This window comes from Lathamus discolor, chromosome 2 (genome assembly GCF_037157495.1).
Source record: "Lathamus discolor isolate bLatDis1 chromosome 2, bLatDis1.hap1, whole genome shotgun sequence".
Classification (NCBI taxonomy): Eukaryota; Metazoa; Chordata; class Aves; order Psittaciformes; family Psittacidae; genus Lathamus; species Lathamus discolor.
In genome coordinates this window covers 93,023,996-93,046,203 of record NC_088885.1, presented here as the reverse complement: position 1 = coordinate 93,046,203, position 22,208 = coordinate 93,023,996, and the positions used below count along the sequence as shown (strand labels likewise).

General features: G+C 37.8%; 1 protein-coding gene across 2 annotated transcripts in view; it reads left to right on the top strand.

Moving 5' to 3' along the window:
* Positions 1–22,208, top strand: part of MOCOS (molybdenum cofactor sulfurase) — a 218,864-nt gene that overhangs the window by 121,059 nt on the left and 75,597 nt on the right. For both annotated transcript variants that reach the window (XM_065667756.1, XM_065667755.1), the window contains exon 5: positions 4,714–4,790. In XM_065667756.1, coding sequence (XP_065523828.1) covers positions 4,714–4,790 — 77 coding nt within the window. The remainder of the gene's footprint in view (positions 1–4,713; positions 4,791–22,208) is intronic.

Genomic DNA, 22,208 nt, shown 5'->3' with positions numbered 1-22,208 from the left:
TTTTAATTAGATGAAAATAAATGAATCAAAAAGATGAAAGGAACCCATGTAATATCTCACTTCAAAGGGCAGCTCTACTCTTGAGAAACGTTTTTAAAAAAAAGAAAAATTAAAAGCAAAACAGCTTATTCAAGAAATATGCTTTCTCTGTGGATTTGGTTTCACTTTTACCTGCTTCAGACACTCGGGAATGACTTCCGCTTGTTTGACCTAAATGGAGTCATTACCCCACTGCAAAGGAGAGTGGAAGCTGGCTGGCGCTGATTTTCCCCCCTGCCATACTCCTTCATTGCACTTTGCATTGACTCAGCAACACTCCCAAATGAGTGGCAGTATTTTTGACCTTGTGGTGTGATTTTTATCAGTTTCAAAGCTCCAGGCTATATTCTGGTTAGAAATTGCACATGTGCAAATGTTCCTTAGCTGCCTCCCAGAATGAGAATAAGATTAACCACCTCAAGTGTATGTATACCGATGCATGCAGCCTGGGGAATAAACAGAAGGAACTGGAGCTCCATGAACAGACAGAAAGTTAAGATATCAAAAGATAACTGAAACTTGGTGAGACAGATCACATGACTGGAGGATCATGATGGATGGCTACAGGCTGTTTTGTAAAGAAGACAGGGAAGTATTCTCTTGTGACTCAAAGGAAAAATTGCTGCTTCTAGAAGCAGAGATCTTGTGTGACTTGGGAAAGAAGAGCAGCTCATCAGCTTCATAACTCCTTGATAGATTTAGGTAGGCTGCTCTGTTTTTTCTTATGCCATGAGCTGTCAGATAGCAGGTTGACGTGAAATGGTATCAGCTTCTCACAAACCCAATCAGCTAAGCAACTGAGCTCATCCCAGATGTGATTAAGTAGGATCAATTATAATAGGAATTATCTAAGAGAGGTAAGCTTGTTTTGGGGGTTGGTATTCTGGCAGTATTAGCCTTTGTAAGTATACTTTATACATCATCAGATGCCAAACCATTATTACTTCAGGAAATTGCTTCTAGACCAGCATTCAAATGAACTTCATCCTAAATTGATTATTCTAACACTGAAACTGACATCAAGTGGAGAAACAATTTATTTGAAGCATCAATTGCATCTAACAGAAAAGTAGCCATTGAAGTCAATTTTTGCAGTGCAAGTAGCGTGTTTCCTCTCAATCTTAAATAGAGATAAACATTCTGTAAGAGAGCTCTTTGTACCCCAAGAGATTAATAGCTACCCTTCATAGCATTATACGTTTTGCCATGGTACTAGGTAAAATTCCTATAGCACGTAATGCTTAATTTGCTAAATGTCAGAATTTAAATATTTTTTCCTGTAAAATTTACATGAAAATGCACATCAGGTGTTCAGTAAATCTGAAGAATATATGTGAGAATCAAGCGCACTAGTGTCATGGTTTAAGCCCAGTCAGCAACCCACAACCACGCAGCCGCTCTCTCACTCTCCCCACTTCCTTCCCCTGCTACCGGAGGGATGGGGAGGAGAATGGAAAGAATGTAGTTCCCACGGGTTGAGATAAGAACAGTCCAGTAACTAAGGTATAACACAAACCACTGCTGCTGCCACCAATGATAATAATGATAAGGGAAATAACAAGGGAAGAGAATACAACCGCTCACCACCCACCGACCGATACTCAGCCCGACCTGAGCACTGATCTAGCCCTTCCGGGTAACTCCCCCCAGTTTCTATACTGGGCATGACATGCTGTGATATGGAATACCCTTTTGGGTAGCTTGGGTCAGGTGTCCTGTTTCTGCTTCCTCCCGGCTTCCTTTTCTCCCTGGCAGAGCATGAGACTCAGAAAGCCCTTGGTCAAAGTAAACATTACCGAGCAACAACTAAAACCATCGGTGTTATCAGCGCTGTTCCCAGGCTGAAAGTCAAAACCACAGCACTGCAGCAGCTACTAAGAAGGAGAAAAATGACTGCTACTGCTGAACCCAGGACAACTGGAAATAGCATAAATATGCATATTATAAGTATAACTAAATATTAGTGCTTTCTTTATCAGAAATAGAAAGCTGGTAATGTAGAAATAGAGGGAGTCATATGAGCATACAAAATCAAAGAGAGGAATGTTGGATAATAGTCCCTATCTAAATTGTAAAAAGAGAGAATTGCCTATATCTTTGAGCAAATATTTTTATCATTAGTTTCAATTCTTTTATGGCTTCTAGTTCTTCCAATGGAGCTCCCAGCAGGATTTTTTTTTTTTTTTTTTGTGATACAGAAAGAATAAATAACAGGTGTCTGACAAAGCAATGCAGGATATGGCATATACTGGCACAACAATTGTGCTGTTCTGAAGCATAATGATTGACCAAAACCCCACAACTGTGTTTGCTTTCTTTTTTTCTGAATGGAAAGAGATTCCCAAGCTCTGGACTATTTCTGTAAAAATCTTTAAGATCTTACAACAGTAACAGGGCTCATGCATCTCTCCTATTACTTAGCAATTGATGTACTGAAGTTGTCTGCTTAGTTAATAATCACATCTAATCGACAGAAATCAAATTTACATTTCTGTTTTAATATAGGTAAGTTTCAGAGGCCTTTGAAGATCTAGGTTAGCACATGTTTTACCCTTTCAAGTGCTTATCTATTTTGATAATGATAAGGTTGTTGAGCGTTGTGCAGTCTTCTTGATAGGCCCAGTGCCAATGTCTCTGCTCTGGTCTTTCGTTGCCATTGTTTTGTTTGCTTTGCTTGCCATTGCCAGTAATGGAGCAGAGCAGGTCAATTCACCCTCACAGATCCTTTCTGTAATCTCTGCTTGGCAGCTGTGTGGGACCACTATTTTCTGCAGACAGTGCAAATTTTTAATGTTTTTCCTGCATTTAATTCCAAAACCACTGTTAACCTCTGCTTTATCTCTTCTTCCTCCTTCTCTCCCAACTTTTCTGGCTGTTAGAGTATTGCTTCTCTCAGATACTGGTCCACAGGTCTCTGTGAAAATATTCCTGGTGTTAGGCCTCTTTCAAATCACAACTGGACATTTTTAATTTCATTATTGACAACCAGTGACATTTCTTCCCTAAAGCTCAGAAGCAACAGACTGTGCTGTTAATTATTACTAGGCAAGATGTAGAAATTCCTGAGAAGGATTTTGTGGCCTATGTTGTATTGAAATACTTGAACATGAGTGTTCTTTTTTGGGCTATTCATCCTTGTAGTAGTCCACCACTTCTCACTTATCACCTAGTTTATAATTATTTGCTGCCTTTATCTCTCTTCTTTCATCCCAGCTGAACATATTACCAATACATATATATACACAATACTCTTACATTATTCTTTTGTGTGGAACTTTACTAAACATTTTTGGAAGCTTATGTCCTTCACCTGACAGTATCACTTGCAGTGTTTAAATTATTTGATAGCTATAGAAAAATGAAAGAGAAGTAAGAAAAATCACCGCAGAAGTGAGACCTATTATAAAATTCTATTGAGGTTTATTTTATTAAACACAAGGCATTTGAAGTCTGACATTTTTACCCTTTGGGCCTTTTTACAACGCATACTTAATTGTGGCACCAAAAGCTTTTTACACACATTATGAAAAATTACACATCCAGAAAAAAAAAGTAATCCCTTATTTTCTTATTATGTGTGCATGTAAAGTTTTTTTGCCCAAGAGTGCCTCTTTTGTGCTCAACGCTGTCCACTCATTTTTCAGTGCAGACATCATCAGACCTTTCTGAGAAAGATCCAAGGAACACAGTGTCCCTGGGAAATCTCATCCTCATGGTCAGAGTTTGATTTTAAACTTTAACCATGTGATCTTAGGCTGTTGCTACTGGGTTCTTGTCCGGAATTAAACATTACAGTTTTGGTGATAGCTCCCTCCTTCTTAAAGAGACTTTCTGTGACCCATGGCTCAACCTGTACACTTTTGACTTTATCATTTGTCAGCATCATTCTGCATTCCCCTTTGTGGTGAAGCAAGCTGAATTATCACACCTTAGAACCTCTTGTGCATTGCAGTGCACATAAAGCCTAAGTAAGTGTCCCTTCTACCCCCTTGAAATTCTCTTGGGCACCACTTCCTGAATACATTCCCTCCTTGGAGCTGCACTTTCTCCTTCTGAACTGAGAGAATGGCTGCAGTAGTTCATCAAATCCACCATTTTCATTTCCATTTGGTGATTCCTTTAAAAGATATTAGTAGGGGTGCACCTTTTCTCCCACCTTTGTACAGTGTTCTTGTTATAGTTCAGTTATCTTTAATTTCGGGAAGGAGCACATGAAAGGAGATTTGTTAGTGATCATTCTTTTTGCTCCAGGTAAGGAAGGTTTCTCTTGCCTTCTAACTCAACTGTAGTAGATGTAATCACTTTGGAGCTGGGGGACAAACACAGTGTCTTCGCTTGTCTCCTCAGCTGCTCCCAACACTGTCAGAAGGACCTTGTGACATTAGCTCATAAGACATAACTGTTACCCATTACTTTAAAAATCCAAACCCCACAAGTAGCCCTTGCAAGGGAGAATATAACTTTCTATGTGCAAACAGCTGTTCATGTGAACCTCAGTAGCTTTGAAGAATTTATTTTTGCTTCACAGGACACTACAAGACTGGACGATGAATCCCTGAGGGAAGAGTTCCCACTCTGCGAGTTAGATTCATTGAATACAAAATAACACTCAAAGTAGATTTAAAGTCTGTACTGTAGCTGCATGATTGTTTACTGTGCTCATTTATTCTATAGGTTTGAAGACGGCACGGTCTCTTTTCTTGATATCATTGCTCTGAAACATGGATTTGATGTTCTGGAAAAACTCACAGGTCAGTTAACATAATTTAATACTGAAGAGTGAAGTTCCAGATTTATACTCAGGGCATAAGACTGATCATATTTCCTATGGCTGTAGCTTTATTTTCCTGTATAGATTTACTTTCTATGTTCAACAGTGTGAAGAATAGACCTCAGTGTAATTGTTTCACTCAGGTCTTATGTATCAGATTATTCCAGCGTAGTTTGGACAAAAAAATAAGTATACAGACTTTTCTCCACAAATGCACACACAAGACTTGAGTATATTGAACACATCTATTCTGCCTCACGGTCACAAAGATGCAATAACAAAGTAACAGTAGAAAGTAGCTGAGTGGCTTCCGCTGTTTGAGTATCTTTGAAGCCATTAACATGGAGCAGTTTGTTTACCTTTCCAAACATTTAGCCCTTCAACTTGTATTGGTATTTAATATATCATTGCCTGGCATGACCAATGTGACAAGAGATTCAGTGCCTTGTAACTGCCATTTTCTCTCACCATCCTTTTCTCCCCTTCACACCATTGAGTACAATGGAGTTTTACAGGTTATTTAATTTCTGTCAAAGGTCCTCTGTTCTTTTTGAACAGAGATTATTGGCAATTATGTGTATGCAACAAAGCTGTTGCATGCTGTAGAAGCACTTCACAATCCAGAAGGACTGCAGATTTGGTTTAAGCCACTTTATACACGTCTCCCACTGTTAGTTTGCAGTGGCAAAATGCTCTGTCAGAGGTGAACCAATCCCGAATCCCTCTTTGCTGTAGGTTCTGGAGTACTTGCTTTGCACTCCCCCAACACAAATAATGATTCTCATTCTAGGTTGGAAGCAGCCTGGAGTAGAAACAAACAAAATAAACAAAGTATTGTTATTAATTGTATCCTTCTGTGTAATAAAAACACTGCTGAAGTTCTTTTGGGATGCACTGTAGCGGGGTTCTATGAGTATAATTATTGAAGATAGGGAGGGAGACCACTAATGGAAGGTGAATCAGAGATTCAGTGTTAGGCAGTTTTGTGAAGAAGAGAGATCTGTTTCTGAGTCTGATATCATCTGACTAAATTCCTGACCTGTCTCAACTTTCATTAAACAACAATACACATTTCATGACAGAGTTACATCATGATATGTTTGTGTATTTAAGCCATTTTCAGGGGTCTTGCATCTATGTGATTTTTAAACCTAATTTCAGCTGATATGTATTTTTCTCAGTAAATTTTCATCAGTTTTACAAAAGGTCCATAATTTGCAATTATGTTACAGGGAGTACCTTATAATGTCTGTTCAGAAAGCATTAATTCACTTCACAAGAAAATATTATATGTATTGGGAAAAAATTTAAAATGCAGACTAGGTCTCCTAAAGATGATGAATTGAAAGTTTTTAAATTCACTGGATGCTTGGTTGGTTGTTGGAGAGTAAAGGCTGTGTTAGCTTTCATAAAGGTGATTGCATCATATAACAGCCAAAGCATCCCAAAGTGTGGGATGCTAAATGCTGAGGCTAACTTTGATTTTTAACTTGGTCTTTGGGACTTTTGGCTTCTGTTTTGCCCTATAACATTTTTTACCACCCTCTGGTACATCAAGGACTAGTTGCAGCCGGTGATGGGATGTGGGGCAGCCTGCATTTAGTGGTATTGCACAGATTCTCATGTGTGTTGTGTTTAAACTCTTAGGGTTATGCAAGTCATCCAGTTTAGGACAGAAAAGAATTTCCTCCTCAGTCAGATTGGCAGGGATTACTGGGATTTCTTCTCCTGTGTGGAGTTTGTGATTTCATTCTGCCGTTGCCTGGGCATGTCACCTAAACTTGGACTGTAGGTGTGATGTTTGTGAACTTTACTGCTTTCATCCTTGGTGCTGCTTTCATTAATAATTTTAATGGATTTGTGTTTTTTCTTTTAAAAATCATAAGATTAAAGATGACATTAATAGATGTGTTCTGGCTTGTGATATATAGGTATGTTGAAGTAGATGCTCCATTTTGGTTGACATTTATGAAATTCTTCATTTCTGGGGGAAATTCTTCCCTTGATTTAGAAGAGATAATGAAAATTTTACTTTCTTTATGCCAGCTCTTTGCCACAAGATGAGCATTAGCGTAAAAGAAAGCTGGGCAATTTGTACTAATATCCTCAGTTAACTGCTCATAATTAGCACCTTCTCTAAATGTACCTGCGGGAGAGTTATGGGTTGTCGTTTTGGGTTTTATTCCTCAGAAATAGGTTTGATGAGTTAACTAGGGAGAAGATGCTGCATCCACACTCTGAACAGGACAATATGGATACACTAAAGAGAAGGCATTTTAAATTCTGGCATCAGAAAGAAGAGATTGATTTCTAAATGCAAAGGCAGTATGTAAGAGCTTAAAATCCAAAATTATTCTGATGCCCAGATAATTACATTATTGGTATGTCAAAAAACAAAAATCTCTCCTCTCCTTTCATGGATAGTGAGGTGACTGTTTCTGTTTTTAAGTTTCTGTCTCAAGATGAATTTAGCTTAGAGAGCAAACTAGAAAGAAAGCTATTTGTTTACTGCTAACAGCTTTTGCTGCTAGCATGTTACATCAGTCCAGGTTTTCGTCTTTCTTTTGTGACTTGACTAATGCAAACTAGGCATCATTTGTACTCTTGAAAGCAGAGAAGAACAGCTAGAGCATGATTTGGGAAGCTTTGAAAAAGTGAGTTGCCAGAAGAAATCTGGCAAGGCTGCCTTTGCAGAGTTTAATCTCAATATAAGGTTATTTTCTGGAAATAAAAACAGTTTATAAGTTTGGGGTTTTTTTTAGTATGCATTTGCTAATATTGATGTGGATTGTATGCACTGTGAAGAGGCCTTGGAAAGGCCCAAAAATATTAGTCATTCCTCAGACCTGTAGAGGTAACACAGGAAAGGTAGTACTGCACATAAATGTCTTGGAAGTTTTTGCGTAATACAGCCAGAGAGAAAAATATGCTTCTTGCGACCTAAAAGAAGGAAAAAACGTCTTTATTAAAACTTGAGCTGATGAAGAAAAAGTGCAGCACTGTTGACAGAAAATATACTCTTGGCAAGAGATAACTGTTCTGTGTTCAGACAAAATAGCAAGACTTCTACAGTGAAGGCATTTGATGGCATCCAGTGTTATTACAGGGGAGAAATTTGTAGCAAACTCCTTTCATGCTTGGGAGACTTCTGGAAAGAGGAGGCTGGGGCAGCTAATAACTGGGGAATCCCCACAGGTGCTGCTGCATATAGCTTGCCAAGGCAAGAAATGGCAGGGAGCGTCAGTGACCAACACTGACAGGCTTTTCACTTATCCAGTGATAACTGAGCTCTTGAGGTCTGCAGCTATTGAGAACTTCTCCTCTGGCAGGGCTGTGTACATTGCAGATCCCAAATATTAAAGACGGCAAGGAGAAACCTGAGACAATTCTGCTTTGAGGTGCCTTATGTGTTTCCACATGAAAAGATGATGGAGTCACTGATCTAATTTTTCTCAACAAGGAAGGCTTAACCTCACCCTGTTGGCAGCAGGAGAGTATCTTGTATGCCAGTTAGTGTGGCCTGTGCCTGCCTTTCTCCTTCCATCCTTCTTAAATAGCAAGAACAGCATTTGCATGGGGAATCTGACATCTGCTGAACATGTTAGTGTTCTCAGTTATATTGTGCTGTGGGTCACAGTGTTGACTTTACTAAAGCCAGCAGAAATGCTGAAGAGCCATTGAATTTAAAAGAACAATTGTTCTGGACCCTGAAGAGTGGCAAGCTACACTCCTACACTTCTCATTCCCAAATACAGACTTTAAGACAGGAATAAGGTCATTAGTTGCACATTCTTGTCTGTTTTCTGTTTCTGCTAATCCTTTTTTTCCCAATGCGAATTGGTAACATAAGGATGTGGATGTCCCCATTGAGCTGGGTCTAGCTCAAACTCAGTTTGAGTCAAACTCAGTTGTTAATAAGCTGGTAAGAGTAGTTTTTCCATGTTGTTTGTTGTTCAGGTTCTTTGAGATAGTGGGTGGTGATCTGACAAATACAAAAAAATCCTGGCCAGCTCTCTCCCTATTACTGAAATCAGGAGTGGTATACAGTAGTACCCAACCAGGAAAGCAAGATGGAAGAACATTTAGTAAACTGCAGTAATTAGTCTATTTCTATATCTACTCAATTTATTTAGTTCAAAATAAATCATTGTGTTCCTAACCAAGCAGATTGTCTTTTTGATTTTTTTACAGTAGTACAGCAGATGACTAAGGAATCAGCATATGGTTTTTATTACGTTGTATATGAATGCTATCTATCCCTGACTTGAACTGTGGATCCTCATTCCTATTCAGATCATCCACTGAACAAGGTTTTACTAATGTGAACAGTCTAAATTTCTTATGATTCTGTGTACCTTACTGTACATGGGATGATATAAGAAAGATATTTCTGCCTTATATCAGATGGTTTCTGAAAACTAAGCCTTGACCGACTGATGAATCAGAACCTCTACAGAGTAATTACTTGCACTTGTTCGCTTTAATGTTTGCAACAAGAAATTACATTTCACTGGAGGACTGCGTCTGCATGGCCACTCTTATGAATGCTTACACAAAAAGAAAGCTAATGTAATGGCCAGGGAGCTAGAGGAGGACTTGGGAGACTTAAAGTTTCTTTCCTCAGCCACAAAATTTACTTTACTTTTAGTAAATTGCATAGATGCTAATTTCAGGGGAGCAGGGAGTTAGATGACTAAATGTATTTCCAGACTTACATTTAACCTCTGGGTGGGATTTACCTTATGTTGCTCTCAGCACCTACACCTAAGTGACCATTTAGATTCCCACTGCAGTCAGTGGAGCACACAGTACTTCCCCAGCTTGATCCCTGTGACATTTTTTGGAAATTTAGGACAGGAGGAGTTAGAGTCAGCAATACCAGCTCTTCTCATTGTCCATTAAAGGAGCTTAAATGATTAGCTTAGTGTGGTATAGGACATTACTTTTAAATAACTTTCCTGCTAATGATCCCTTTGGGAATAGAAAGCTGAACTGTCAGATTAGTTAAGGTGGAAATCACGTTTTAGGTTTTTTACCTTTCCTTAGATCTGTGACTTGTATTGGGCAGGGCAGGTTCTACATTTCTTGTGGCTGAAACAAACCAATAAAGCAGAACAGGGAATGCAATGGAAGAACCCTGAGGAGCAAAGAGTTCAGCATCAGGTTTTATATTAGTGAGACCCTTACCTGGCCATTACTCTATGAGTAATTTCTGATGCTTGAAGTCCAAGTTTATTCAGGTGGATGTTGCTTTCCCTGAAGGAAAGGGTCACAGTCTCACAACAGAAAAAAATATCTTGCAAAGGCAAAAAAGACTTCTGTCTAAAGGATGAGCATGTCCATGTTATGGTAAAACAGTGAAAAAGATGTCTTATATAAGGACTGTGTATGTACATCTGAGTTCATGAGTCTGTGATCATTTTCATTTTCAGATGGCTGGTTAAAGCAGATTATAAAGAAAGCTCAGTTGATTCTTTTGCGTCAAAAGAAGGTTGTTGGAACTATGGTTAATTTCTTAAGACAGACATGCTCAACTGAATCCACATTTGCTAATGGCTGTAGATGAAATTAAAACAATTAAGGAATAAGTATTACAAAATGAGCAAATAGGTGAGGCAGTCGTGCGCAACTGTGTGGAAGTACAGCCAAACACATACAATGTATTTAGAAGGCAAGTCTGAATTAATGGATGAGGCCCACCTTTTTTACTGTAGATACAGAATTTGTTCCCAGTTCTGCCTGAGATAGCATTGTTAAATTTGTCACTTTCAATAAATAGCCTACATCAAGAAAGAACAAGTGTAAAATCAAGTCTTCAACAAAGGCTACAGGAATATTAACAGCAGTCAAGAGTAATGGAACTCAGATCCCCTGGTTCCTATACACTGATCCATCATTGCCAGCACATGGCCAAAGGATATCTTGGAGAAGAAGCATTATCTGACTGCAGTACCTTTCTCTCTAGATAATTTTCTGTATCAATATAGTTAGGATATGAAGAATTGTCATTTTCAGTGCAAGGTTGTCGTAACTGGTAAGTGACAGATATAAAGTCCTATGGGACTGTAGTTTTCAAAGGAGAAAAGAAGTGAGGGCTTCTACTCTTGGTTGCAGACCTTCCAAAGACCTTTTTATACCAAAATTGATTGATTTAGGTTAGGATCCTTGTTATATTTTGAATACCCTTTTAAAATGGGGAAAAAAAAATCTGGTTCAGTTGTATTCTTAAGACCTGTGTAGAAAGTACTCAAGAATTGTCTCTGTATAGACCCATCTAAAAAACAGAACTGAAAGGGAAATGGAAAATAAAATTATGCATAAACTAATTCCACTAGGTTCTAAACAGTGTGATATATTGCTAATTAATTTTGACACATCTTGATATACTAACAAAGAAATAAAATGTTACTGTGTGGATATTAATTTCCTCGGATGATGCACAAACAGTTTCCTTACCACCATGCACCCGGAAAATGAACCTTGATAAGGCAGTGAAATAAATCTAGTTATATGCAGGAAAACTAGGGAGCAGCATTATGGCGTTTGCGGAAGAAGGTCTGGCTGGCATTACCACTGTGCAGACATCCCTCTGCAGATCCCAGAGTCCCATGCTAGTGCAGGCTGGCCACCGTGGCAAAAATTTCCTTATTTCATTTCTAACATTTTTAATTTTGTAGCTAACTGGATCCAGCTGTTTCAGCCCTTCATGCAACATGGAGATTTTATGCTAAATCCAAAAAGACTAAATTAAAGCTAAAAGAAATTTGCATATTGTGTAAAACTCGGCTTGTTCAGCAGATCCAGATTATACAGTGCTAATCACAAGCACTAGATAGAGTAAATCCTCTTGAAGTCACCCTGGGGTTAAGTCAAATGCTTTACACTCTTTGACACATACCCATGAAATATGTAATCAAGTCTGTTTGACGTCCTCTCCTAATTATGTGTGTGTATTTTAAGCAGATGCTTTTCCAGCTGATCTGCGCCTTTTGAGATTTTTTTTTCATTATTAATCAGAAAATCACGCTGTATGTTAATGGCAAGTACCAATTATGAGAATCTAATATTAGTTTCTTTGCTTAGAAGCTGGGCTTTTGCAAATAAGACCATTGCCAAATAACATATAGATGTAAAGAAAATATAAGAAGCTTGGAATTTTATCCATCAGGGGCATAATTATTCTACCCTGCACTGCAGTATTTCAGCCTAAAACAAAAATTTATTCTTCCACATACTGATTTTTTTGTTTGAGGAGAAATATTAAGTAAAGATATTTCTCTGTTGGATATAGGAATAGACTTCTTGCTTTCACATAAAGTAGAATTTAAATGGTAAAAATATTTTTCCCCCAAGACTCTACATTCATAACTTCTGTCAAGAATATTAATACATAAGCTTAAACTTTTGTGAATTCTTCTTACTTAGTGAGATAATATCAGGAGACAATTAATATTTAATTAACTTGGGAGTCACTGAGTTTTAAGTAAACCTCATTTTTATTGTGACTATGTAAGAATAGTCTTCAGAAATTACTAATGACCAAGTTGGTTTTAACCCTACTCTTCAGTTGAAGGATTCAAACTGCCACCTGCATTTTGCTGATGTTTCAAACTGAGTATGTTCCTTTCAGTGTGTTTAGCAGAGACATCTACTGGCAAAATGATAACTAGCATTCTCTTCCTCGGGTCCTACAATGCCATTCTTTACACCTCTGAAGGGAGACCTGCTAATGTAGAAGTGAGTACTTTTAGGCTTTTAGATGTCCTGGAGCATCAAATCTATTATTTGGGAAGAAACATTAAGTAGCATATCAACAGAAACAAAATCAATGAAGGCAAAATGCATTTTTCCTATTGTCTCACTAAGGTTACTTCCTGTTGATCTACTGCACTACTTTTGGTAGACATCTGCATATCAGAAAAGGAGATAATAAAAGAGTTTATGATCCACTGTAGTTGAACAGGACTCATTTCAAATCATGGCTAGACTTTATGATCTCAAAGGTCTTTTTGAACCTAGTTGATCCTATGACTCTATGTATTAATCATAGTCTCCACTAACTTTGATTTAGTCAATACAGAATGGAAAGAAATAAAGGATATATTCAGAAGAGCTTTTCTGCCTACAGTGGCTGGTTTCACATCTAATGCTTGCTCGATACTTGCAGTTTGTTTTTAGATAAACATCTGCTGCAGGTGTCACCTTTGCTGAGTTTTTAATGGCTCACAATAGAGCTGTTGTAGACATGGTTTCAACACTTGTACACTAGCTGCTCTAGTTGTGTTTAAACACTTAGAGCTGGTAAGTGATGGAATGAGAAAATGGCTGCCACTTGCACAGGTGGAGATGCCAGCAAGGCCCCCTTCGGCTGAAGACCTGGAGGAGCCCTGAGAGTCTACCAACAGCCCTGCCTCTTCTTCTCCTCTGGTCCAGCCTCACTGCCCTCCCTGGAGGCATCCGCATACCTTGGGGTGGGCATAGCCTTGTGAAAGTGGAAAATCAGAACTGAAAGAATACAGATGATTACATCCCCCCAACAAAGGGTCATTAAATATTTAAAAATGGGGCTTTGCAATTTCAGGTAACCTGTGGATTCAAGACACTAGGAAGCATCTCATCCACCTAGTTAGAATGGGCATATTTTCTCACAATTGTTACTGGTAAAATATATTTTTAAAAACACCTGGCTTCTTATGTTTGTCTTTCGGGGCAGTTTAATCATTTTAAACAAGCCTCCCTTATAAGAGTCCTGCTAAAACAGTGAAGCTTTTCAGATCAACTTTATTTAACTAAAATGTCACTATTTTCTGAGGTAACTGTCCACTGAATCAATTTTGATCAATTCATATGCTGCATTCCTAAAGGTAATAATTTTGTATCACTTGGGGGTTATATGAATTTTCAATGGCCATTTCAGGTCTGTTATGCTTTCAGGTCTATGTGTGCACCTCTTAGCCAAACTCCAGATCTAAGATCCACACATCTGCTTGCTCATATAGCACCCTCTGCTCCCCAGTTTTCATCCACATACTGATTTCCATGAAAAGAAGACTTTGCTGGGCAAAGGATCTTCACTTGTGAGCTGCTTTCACAAATGTTGCAGTTCCATGGCAACCGGAAAAATATTTTTATAAGTTTTTCCTTTGCTCCTCCTTTCTTCTCCTCTTCTTTCTCCTTCCTTGTTTCTTCTTATCCTTTTATTTTAAAGAGTTTGCAAGTATTTTGTTAAAGCATCTTACAAACTGTGCTTAACTGCACTGGATTTAATACAAAGGCTTGAAATTGGTTCTTTTAACTTGGTTGTTGCTTATTTTCTCTTAGCATGAGTGTGTTGTCTCAAGATGATGCTAAAATTTCCATTTAATTTCTGTTTTAACCAAGAATTGCTACTTTTTTATTTTATTCACATTATTAACTGAAATCCCAGGACACTAAAATTTCTGCCTAGTTTCTCCTTTGAAGAATAAACTTGCAAATCAGCTCAAACTTTGGCTACCTTCCTACTGAACACTTCATGAGTTTTAAGGCAGCCATAAAAATCAATTTATTTTGTAGGTTTTAGGCTAGTGTCAATGACATTCTCACAAGTATCAACAAAAAATGGAAATGGTGCTCAGCAAGAAAAATTCTGCCGTAAGTATTTCAGTGAAAGACACATTTAGCTTTATAAATTGAGAGTACAGCAATGTAATATAAACTTCTCAGGTTATCCAGTCCATGAAAAAAAAATGATACCTTAAAACATAAGGATTCAATGAGCAGATTTCTAATGTTAATGAATTTTATCATTAGTAGTACAAATCACAGGGATTTAGAGAGATAAGGTTGCCAACACAAATTTTCTCATCTTAACTATGTGAATTTTTTACAGTAGAAAGATGTTGGCATAAAGTCTGCAAGTTGTATGTAGTTATTTCACTAGGCAAACTTGATTGAACTGTCATCACAAGAGCTGGTGTAAGCCCTCTGTGTTTGAAGGATTTTTATACCATAACCATACAGACAAAACCTTTAAGGAATAAAAATTTGTTTGCTTCTGAGTGTCTCTTCTATATTTCAGGTAATTCCAAGTCTGTGTAAAATAAAGTGAAAATGCTGCATTTCTGATCTGGCATCATATTACACCCTTTTTCTGATGACCTAAACAATTACAGCACTGTGCAAGTCAACCAATATTCATGATACTGTGGGAAGTCGTCACCTGATGAAAACTGTCATGGTTTACTGATGTTAGTGGAGGTATGACAGTTGACACCATCTGCCCATAAATATTTAGCCAAGATCATAGAGACACTGTTTGAAGCTGCCATTTATAGGTGGATTTGAAAAATACTTTTAAAGTACCGACCCTTAACAACTGCGCTAGTTTCACTCCTTGAACATGCTTAGGAGTTCACGCCGTAAAATAACTTAATCCCAGAAATTAAATGGCAAGGCTGAGATCAGAATTATTGACTTGGTTTTATTTGTATAAATAATTTTTCATAAATTTGGGCAACACTTTAGAGTGATATGATTGTCTTTCCATGCTGTATAAAAAAAAAAATATAGCAAATTGATTCTAGATGAGTGAGCAGATGACAGGGTAGTTTGGATGCTCGTAGTTATGTCGTGTTTGAGCCTGTGTGGGGATAGAGGAAGATGTCTGTTTTGAAAGGTTTCTTTTTCAATATAGATCCCATAATCACAACAGTAGTTAATTTTCTTTCTTGTGACTGCATGTTAAGCAGCGAAACCCAGCTTCTAACTAGTAGAGAGCCTGATCCCAGTTTGAGTAAGCTATTTTCTTAAATTATGTTATGTGAGTAACTTGAAATCAACAGGCCACTGCCTTTTCTGAGTGCTTCCATGCACCTGTTTTAATTTCTCACTTTTACTTTTCCCCTTTTCTTCTTCACATTAGTAGCAGTTTTATTGTTGTGTTGCTTTTTTGAAACGAGGCTCATGTCTGTTCATGGAGGTGTTTTCAACCACATTTCATTTAGAACAAGTATCACCAGGGTTTGTTTTTTTTTTTTTGTTGTTGTAATTTCTCTCTTCTCTACTGTTTCTATTGATTTGGCGTGAGAATATCTTTTTAGTTTTATTTTGAGTTAAATAAGATGATCTTCTAGAGGGACATGAACCTCAGTTAGATTTCACTTAGGCTGTGGTTTGCAAGATCATTTAATTTGCCATCATCACTAAGTGATTAAAAGATCTGTTTCCAGACATCCACCTCAAATCTTGGCCAGAGTAGATTCCTAGAGGCTGAGTTGTCATTGTACATACCCAACCTACTAACCTAAGTTTCATCTGCCTCTATGAATGTTGAAATGCTGTGGCTGAATGCTTAAATTCACAACCCTTGTTAGGGTTATGAGTTTGCCACTACTGGCTTATAGCCACTTCTAGAGGCACCATGTTGTGTAGCCTGACAGAAACTGCTAAACAGAGGACTGAATTTCATATCAATGCAGTCTAAAAAACATGAGCCAGGTCCAAAGGTATTTGAGACATAAAATCTCCCATAATTTTACATTAAGATGATATGAGTGGAAGACAGAAGCTGCATAGACTATCTGGAGACTTAAGTGGAAAATACTCAAGTGCCACCCTGAAAATCAGTTGTTTCTTATAATCCAAAATATGTAATGCAGTCCTGATTATCTTATCACGTGAGTGCGCCCACAGAATTGGAGGGTGATCAGTGGTAAGCAGCAGCACAAAAGACGGCTTACGTGAACAGGGACAAAAATAATCAGTGGCATCCTTTGGGGACGTGTCTCTGCTTATCAAACAGAAAAAAAATAAAAAAAAGAAAAAAAAAGAAAAAAGAATGTTTGTATGTATTTTAAACCCTGCTTAGCAGAGCACAAAATGTGTGTTTTCCCAAATATGTTTGGGTTTGCAGTGTTTGCCATGTTTAAATCATTCCCATGGTGACACCTGTTCCTGCTGTTCCACAAGGCCTTTGCTATTCTTATAAGCAAGTCATCAGGGGAATTAAACCAGTGTTTGAGAAAGAGGGGGAGAGGGGAAGAATGGGAAGGGAAAAAGAAACTTTGAGGACAATCCAATTGTTCCTATGCCACTTCATTCAATAAGAACAAAAACAGTAAAAGGATTGTAAAAGGATTTGGAGGCTGCAAGCTGTTGTTGTACTGACTTATTTACCATGTGTGCAAAAGATCAATGAGGAGGCCTTGAGCTAGCCAACATGCACTGTTGTTCCAGGCAGTCAAACTGCTGGATTCATCCAATTATTAGGGAAAACAATGAAGTTCAGATTCCAGAATATCTTTTTCTTGATGTGTGTAATGCATTTGGATGTTTGGATTGTTCTAGTTTAATTGCAAGAAACATAATGCAGAGATAATAATTACCCATTTCAATGGGTTGCCATGTTTCTGTTAATCACTTCCATTAAATTATTAAGCCACTTATCTATCTTTAGCACTAATATGCACTACATGACTAGTAGACATTACATTGATAACAAATATAGAAGGAATTTTTACCTTTTTCAAGAATTATCAGTTAAGCAATCTAGATACTTCTGCACATCCATCATGTACTGATAATGCAAATCACAGTGGGGAAAGGTGCCCATGGGGTTGTGCAGTTCAACGCCCTCCTCTTCACACTCTGGGCACAGGCACAACTGGTTCAGCAGAGCGGCTGTACTTGGGGTGCAATGCTGTGTGTTGCCCTGGATTTCTATTTCCATCATGACTTTGTGTTCATATCTTTTCCAAGTACAGAAAACAAGGGTTTCCTGCTAGTTAGTTGGTGGAAACATAATCAGTGGGAGTTTTGGGATGGTATAACAAAGCAAAAGAGATTCTCAGTTGCTTCCAAATGGTCAGGGGGCAGGAAATACATCAGATATTCAGATTAGAAAACTGATATTAAAAAGGGTATGAGTAGAGGCAGCATTTTTTGTTTAGTTGCCATTTTTGTTGGGTTTTTTTCAGCAAATTCCAGACAAAAACTTGCTGTGATTTGATGCTCATAAAACCTAAAAGCAGTGGGGGACACAATTAACAGATCACTGCAATTTGGGAGGTGAAACAAGAGATTAATTTGATTCATAGGGTTTAGTAGCCCAAAGATATTTTTATGTCATCTTTTCTTGTGTTTGTGATGTTTGATAATAGCTATACAGAATGAGACAAAGTACGGTAAATTTTCTGGTAGTGCAGGAACTGCTAGAGTAAGTCTCTGGGAGAGAAAAGTATAACAGTATAGAAACAAAGGACAAACAATGCCAAAGGCAAATAACTTCAGAAGACAACTCAGGCATGTGGTGTTTAGTACAAAACATTGTAGGTAGAGCAGATGTTGGATAGAATGAGGAATATCAAGATGGATCTGAAAAAAGCTCAGAAATGAAATCTGTTACTATTTCTCTGTGGTCTTATTTACAACATAAAGTCAGATCATCAACTGATGTAATGCGGTTTATGGCCTAACAATATTAATGCAATTAGGACAGCTTAACACCATTAGGAATCTGACTGCTGAAGTTTACACCCATCCTGTAAAAAGAAGACTGAGTTCCCATTGTCACATTAAGCTTGCCTAAGCACTGTGCATCACCGAAATGGCAAGCAGTGACTAAGCAATGTCATGTTTTAATGAATACTCAAATGTAGATACATCATTTTATTTCTGTTAGCTTTTTAATTTTCTAATGCTTTTTCAAGGTCTGTGCTTTTGGGAGGGGGAGGGAAACGTTTGCTCTTAGGGGAGAAAAAGGCACATTGCCATTTCATTTCTTAATAGAGGTTCGTAATGCGATTACCAAAATGTGAATAACAATCAAATAATGTAGAGACTTATTCCCTGTGGATAGCAAAAATAAATTTTAGTCAAATGTTTCTAGCAGAAATCTCAAATTTGTCATGCAAAGTACTTCTCTGCATTCAAACATAATGTATTTATGTGAGTCAGAAACATCAAACATTAGGATAAATAGCCAGATTAGAAGTACAGTCTGCTTATGAAATGATTGGAATAGAAGTGCAATTAATGAAACTGGCAGAATGGCTATGAAACAGTGTTAATGCCTTGAGATTTAGAGAAAGCACCCGTATCTGCTTTAAAACATGGGGTGGAGAAGACACTTAGAGACTGCTTCCCATTCTCCCCTGTTAACAATCTTTGACTACCTTTTCATTTTTTGTGACTTTTGTGAGAATTAGGACCAGTTTTTACAGACTTCTCCTGGGCTCATATTAAAAATGGGAATGAGGCCTGGGAGGCTAAGGGAAAGAAAACAAAAGGATGGACAACATCATCAATACTTTCTACCTCAAAGGCAGTGTGACATGACATGCTTATACAGAAAATAAGGAGAAACAGAACTACGGAAGGATGATAATGTGTCTATGTCTGACAAAAGTGCTGCTATGAACTTCCTTCCCAACTTTCCCATCTCTAGTGACCAGTCAGAAGTGTTCTCTAAGTTGCTGCGGGTCTTACTTGCCCAAAAGGAGATAGTAAAGCTGAAATAGTGGTAGCTTCTGTCTGCTTTTACTTGCTTTCTCAGCATCCTTAAAAGGGAATGGGTATAATCTGAGATACCTGGGTTGGATCTATTGATTTTTATGAGAGGTTAGATAGGAGTGACATAAACCATGTTACTTCATTGAAAAAGCTATAAGGTTAAGCACTATTTCCTCTTTGTAAATCCATGCTGATTACTCCTGATCAGCTCCTTGTCCTTCATGTGTGTGAAAATGGTCTCCACACTCATTTACCACCTTTTCAGGGTCTGAAGTGAGGCTGACTAAAAGTTTGGGCAAAACTTTTTTAGGGCTTTGCAGCTTATAAAGCACTTGTTTTCTTCTGATGCTTTTGAACATGCCAATACATATTTTGATCAATGAGGTTAAAATGATAGTCAATGTAATGTTATGAGTCTTTTAAATGTAATTCTTTTTTATCCTCAAAATGTTCATGTTTTAAAGTTATTCAAAGTTTTTGGCTGAAAACTCAAATACCTGGTTTCATGTTAATAAATCCAGTTGTCAATTGCATAGTGTCATGTTTCAGTAATTTCAGCTACAACTACAAATTTCCAGATATAGTAATAAAAAAAAATAGCAGGGAAAAAAAATCAGTGTTTGCAGAGCAGAGGAAATTTTCTGCTGGGCTCCAGAGCCAGGGAATCCTGTAGCTGGTGTAGTTCTGCCTTATGGTAACATCAGAATCTGAGTAATTGAGTCATTCACCTGTATCCTGAAATTCCTTTAGAGATGCCCAACACATGGCTTGGCATTCATGTTATGCCTTAAATGGGAGAATTTAAGCCTAATTAAACAGTAGTTGTTAACTTGCATGTTCTGTAATAGGGACGACACCATTTGGTACTTAGTCGTGGTGTAGCATCAAACAGCTCCCTTCAACTGCAGATCTGAGGTACAGCTCGAAGAATAATTGCATTTGCCTGCAAATAGCCAGGGACTGTCTCACAGAACAAGTAGCATTAGCAAGGGTGGAGACTGCCAGCATCAATAATGATTCTATGTATGTGCCACTTCTGCCTGTGATGGGCTGCCAGCTTGTAAGTGCTGAACAATTGAACGACCTTGGACAAACCCTTCCCAATAATGACACAACATTTGTTTTAATATGAAAGTGACAAGAAGGAAAAGATCACAGCATATTTTTCTTTCATGCAATCCCTCTCTCCAAAATGGATGCATCTCATGTGAGTTTAATAATTCGTTTCATATGCAAAGCCTCTTTCTCTGGTATTAAGAACATCTTCATTTCAAAGCTTAGAAAAGTTAAAGCAGACTGAAAGCTGAAGTCAAAGAAGAAAGATAGTTCTTATACCTGGCAGTAGCTGTCACCTGCTTAGAGATAATAAAAATATACTCTGAAATTTAAAACTGTACTTTATCTCAGCATAGGTACCTGCAAACTTTTTTTATTCAAATCCATATTTTGTATTGAGACAACTCAGTTAATTGGGCTAAATTGCTTCTTTGATCAAAGAAAAAGTATAAAATACTGGCAAAATATTTATGGCAAAATTATGAACCAGAGCTAATCTTTTTCGTACAGCTCTGGAAAGTTTCTTTTACTCTAAGATCGAAATACCTGCAAACAGTGTTTGCATAAAACCTTTCTAAGCAGAAGAACGAAGTGTCCAGGGTTGACAAAACTGTGTGAAGAAAGCTAGCTTCAAAATATAAGCTGCTCCACAAATCCGGGGGGAGTGAGGGGAGTCGACAGAACACATATATAACAAGCTACTCAAAGCCCCTAAGCTCTCATTCTCAGGATTTCTTCAAAACCCTGACAAATAGCACAGCTTTAATATAAGTTTTTTAAATCTCATTCATCTTTTCCTCATAAATGTTCAATTTCTCTTTTCAGCATTGCTCCTCTGTTTCCTAGTCAACACAAGAAAGCATTTCTTCAGATAGAGTCTGTGGGACACTGGATATAGCTTCAGCCCTTCTTTCTTCTTTTATAACACTATTTCTTCTGAACACCTTTATTGTTAACTAGAAAAAAAATGGTAGTTTCCAGCCCATGATCCACCAAGATCCAGTATTTGTCACTGTCACAGTATGAGAGATAATGTCATCTTGAATAGGAAACCGTGCTTCCAACTACTTTTAGAAGTGCAAAGTATCTTATTGCCTGATATGGATCTAATGGCTTTCAAAAAAGGGTAGTTCTGGTCCACCCTTTTCTCAACACATTCTTCTGGTGAGATGTTTCTGAGGACTGCGGCCGAGCAAGATGAGCTTTTGCAGTGGAATACAACTGCAGCACGACTTGGCTGCTGAGAAACTCCACTGCTGCTATCTTATTTTACGTAGGGCTTCTACTACCCTTATTTTGAGCACTTTATAAAAAGGGCGGGGGATTTTTTTTGTAATGAAAGCCTGCATTCTTATATTTATTAATTGTGAATACTAGTTTTAGGTATCGAATGCTTTTGGTTTCAGAAACAGTTTAACAGATGTGAGACTCACAAGTGAGCAGACAAAAAACAGAAAGCTACAGAACTTGCATTCTTTGGAGAAGCATAGGGAAGCTGATTTACCTGTGAGTCTTTGAAATTAGAGCCTTACTCTCTTTGAGATTCTCATGCCAAGATACACAGTGCAGCTGTGGTCATAGTCAAGCTGAAGAAGCTGGGTATGGCCTGCCTTTGAGCATGTCCAATTCCTATGGCATTCAGTGGGACCTATGTGCCTGGGTAGGAAGACATAATGTTTCACTGCAGTTTGATTCACTGCAGTTGTTTTAGTGAGGTTAAGAAGAGATTTGTCTCAAATATTCTTGACTCAACAGCAGTATTTTTTGGAGGTAGAAATTGGAAACTGTCATGTAAATGCTTTACATGTTAAGAGAAATATGACTATGATTTCAGTACCACATTTAAAAAAAT